Source organism: Entamoeba invadens, assembly GCF_000330505.1.
Source record: "Entamoeba invadens IP1 unplaced genomic scaffold scaff_1105074726103, whole genome shotgun sequence".
NCBI classification, from domain to species: domain Eukaryota; phylum Evosea; order Mastigamoebida; family Endamoebidae; genus Entamoeba; species Entamoeba invadens.
In genome coordinates this window covers 337,768-339,767 of record NW_004443767.1, presented here as the reverse complement: position 1 = coordinate 339,767, position 2,000 = coordinate 337,768, and the positions used below count along the sequence as shown (strand labels likewise).

The window sequence follows — 2,000 nt, the reverse complement described above, 5'->3', positions numbered from 1 at the left end:
TACTCTATGAATCAATTTATATACAAAACACCAAACCAACAAACCAAGAGTCTTGGAAGGAGTGTGTCGAGTGATGACATGTTATAAATCCCATTCGTTAAATATGAGGCTTGTTGGCATATAGTGCAAGGCTCTTCATTATCTGAAATCACAATTGTGTCAATAGAAACTCCCTATTTGTCATCATTATCTCGTTAAAACTAAACAATAGAACACAACACAAACGATTTTCTGTGCAGCAAAAATATTGTTCATAACAGTAATGAAGGTTGGGGCGGCATTGAGTGGTGTTGATATCGCGACTATCTTTTTGTGAAGGGTTGGGTTGCTTTTCGAGTAGCTATTAATCCCTATTTGTAATTTCACTTGTCGTTGAATTGACATAAAAGTAACAAACGACACATTGCGGAAGACATCGCGGCTGACAAGTTCGGCCGCTTGGCGTCGAACTTTTCTGTAAGTACTTGTTTAACGCCATTTGCGATGTTTTCGAAGAGATGATCCTTAGTGTCGACATACACTGTTTTCCCTGCAAATATTTGGAGGAAGACAAACGACATGTCGTGGATTTCTTTAAACACTTTAACAAACGCGGATATCGTCTGCACGTATTGCGATATTTTATCGACATGTGTGGTGAAGTATGTTGCGTCGAGAAGAATGCCGCATATCATTGCTTTGCTCTCCTCCATCAAGTATTAAATGTATTATTAAGTTTTAGTTCTTTTTACTATACCAAATGACTATAGTTTGGTTCTTCACAAAAAGTGAACTTGGAAGAACTTCAAAAATAAAAGGAACATGGAGGATTCCGGTCTTCATCTTCCCGTCGATGTTATACCATTTCACAACGATGGCTTCCCAGATAAGCCCCGGCTTATTAAAAGTGTTGGCGACTCGTTATTGATATTAAGCAGTAAAGATGTGGTGATATACCACAACTATACATTGACGTACTATAACAAAGAGTTTAAAGACATATTTATTGGTGGCGACATAGACAAATATGGGCGGTGTGTAATTTGTACTTCGGACTTCAGAATAAAGTTGATGCGCCCGCGCGATTTGGGATACGACGAGATCGATGTAAACTTTTTTCTGCCAACGGAACTGAAACAACGGAAGTGTAGAATTGGCGGAGTGTCTATATACCACGTCGAGTCGTTTGAGATTAGAGTGTTAGTGTACACCACTGACAAATCGATTTTCATGTTATCTTTCTTCACGAATCAGACACCGATCAATGCAAAAAGTGAAGTTGTTTATGTCACAACAGAACTTAAAGGGTTTTGGTCTTCTTTTGGTACTGTTGAAACGGCCGACAGTGTTGTTGTATTCTGTAGTGACAACGGGGAGTTAGGTCGAATTATTTTTGATCGTCGATGGAATGGAAATTATGAAAAAATAGAGAGGATGGAGTTTAAGCAGAAGAGCGACGACTTTTTGTCTGTTCTTAAAGATGAGGAGGGGTATAATGTTGTGTGGAATACTGGGGAGTTGGATAATGTTGGCCTTACCACGAAAAAGTTGAAATATCGAATGAGCGTGTCGTACGATAACGTGCACAAAATGACAAGGAGAAGTAATGTGATGAAACCGTTTGAAAAAGAAGTCACCTTGTCCTCATATATAATAAGTTTAAAACAGGAGGGTACTGAACTGATTGATGAAGAGAGTGGAAGGGTAATGAAATTGTGGACTGAAGGTAAGAGCAAGTGGATGTGTGGTGATGGGAAAACCGTCTGGGTCTTGACCGAGTCGAATTTGTATCGAATTTTTGAGAAATCGGAGAGTCGAATAGAAGAATTGAAAAACATTGAAGGACTTGAGTGTTTAAGTTATGTAAGGACAGATGAAGAAGTCTTGAAACTGATTGAAAATGAATATGAAGTGACTCAAAGTTCGAATTTGAAGAAGAGAGTTGTGTTATACTGTATGGAAATATTGATCAGCGTGCGAATATTAATGGCAAAAGAACATACCAAAGAACAAGCTTCAAA

The 2,000-nt window shown here is 38.4% G+C and overlaps 2 protein-coding genes across 2 annotated transcripts; one reads left to right on the top strand and one right to left on the bottom strand.

Annotated features, from left to right (window-relative positions):
* Positions 1–29: 29 nt before the first annotated feature.
* Positions 30–692, bottom strand: EIN_249600 (RNA polymerase II transcription factor B subunit; the record flags this gene model as incomplete). Its single annotated transcript, XM_004261629.1, has 3 exons — positions 30–173; positions 226–350; positions 398–692. Coding segments are annotated over 3 exons (564 nt in total), but the record flags the coding sequence as incomplete, so codon positions are not given.
* Positions 693–801: 109 nt separating this feature from the next.
* Positions 802–1,953, top strand: EIN_249590 (hypothetical protein; the record flags this gene model as incomplete). Its single annotated transcript, XM_004261628.1, has 1 exon — positions 802–1,953. A coding segment is annotated over one exon (1,152 nt), but the record flags the coding sequence as incomplete, so codon positions are not given.
* Positions 1,954–2,000: the final 47 nt, after the last annotated feature.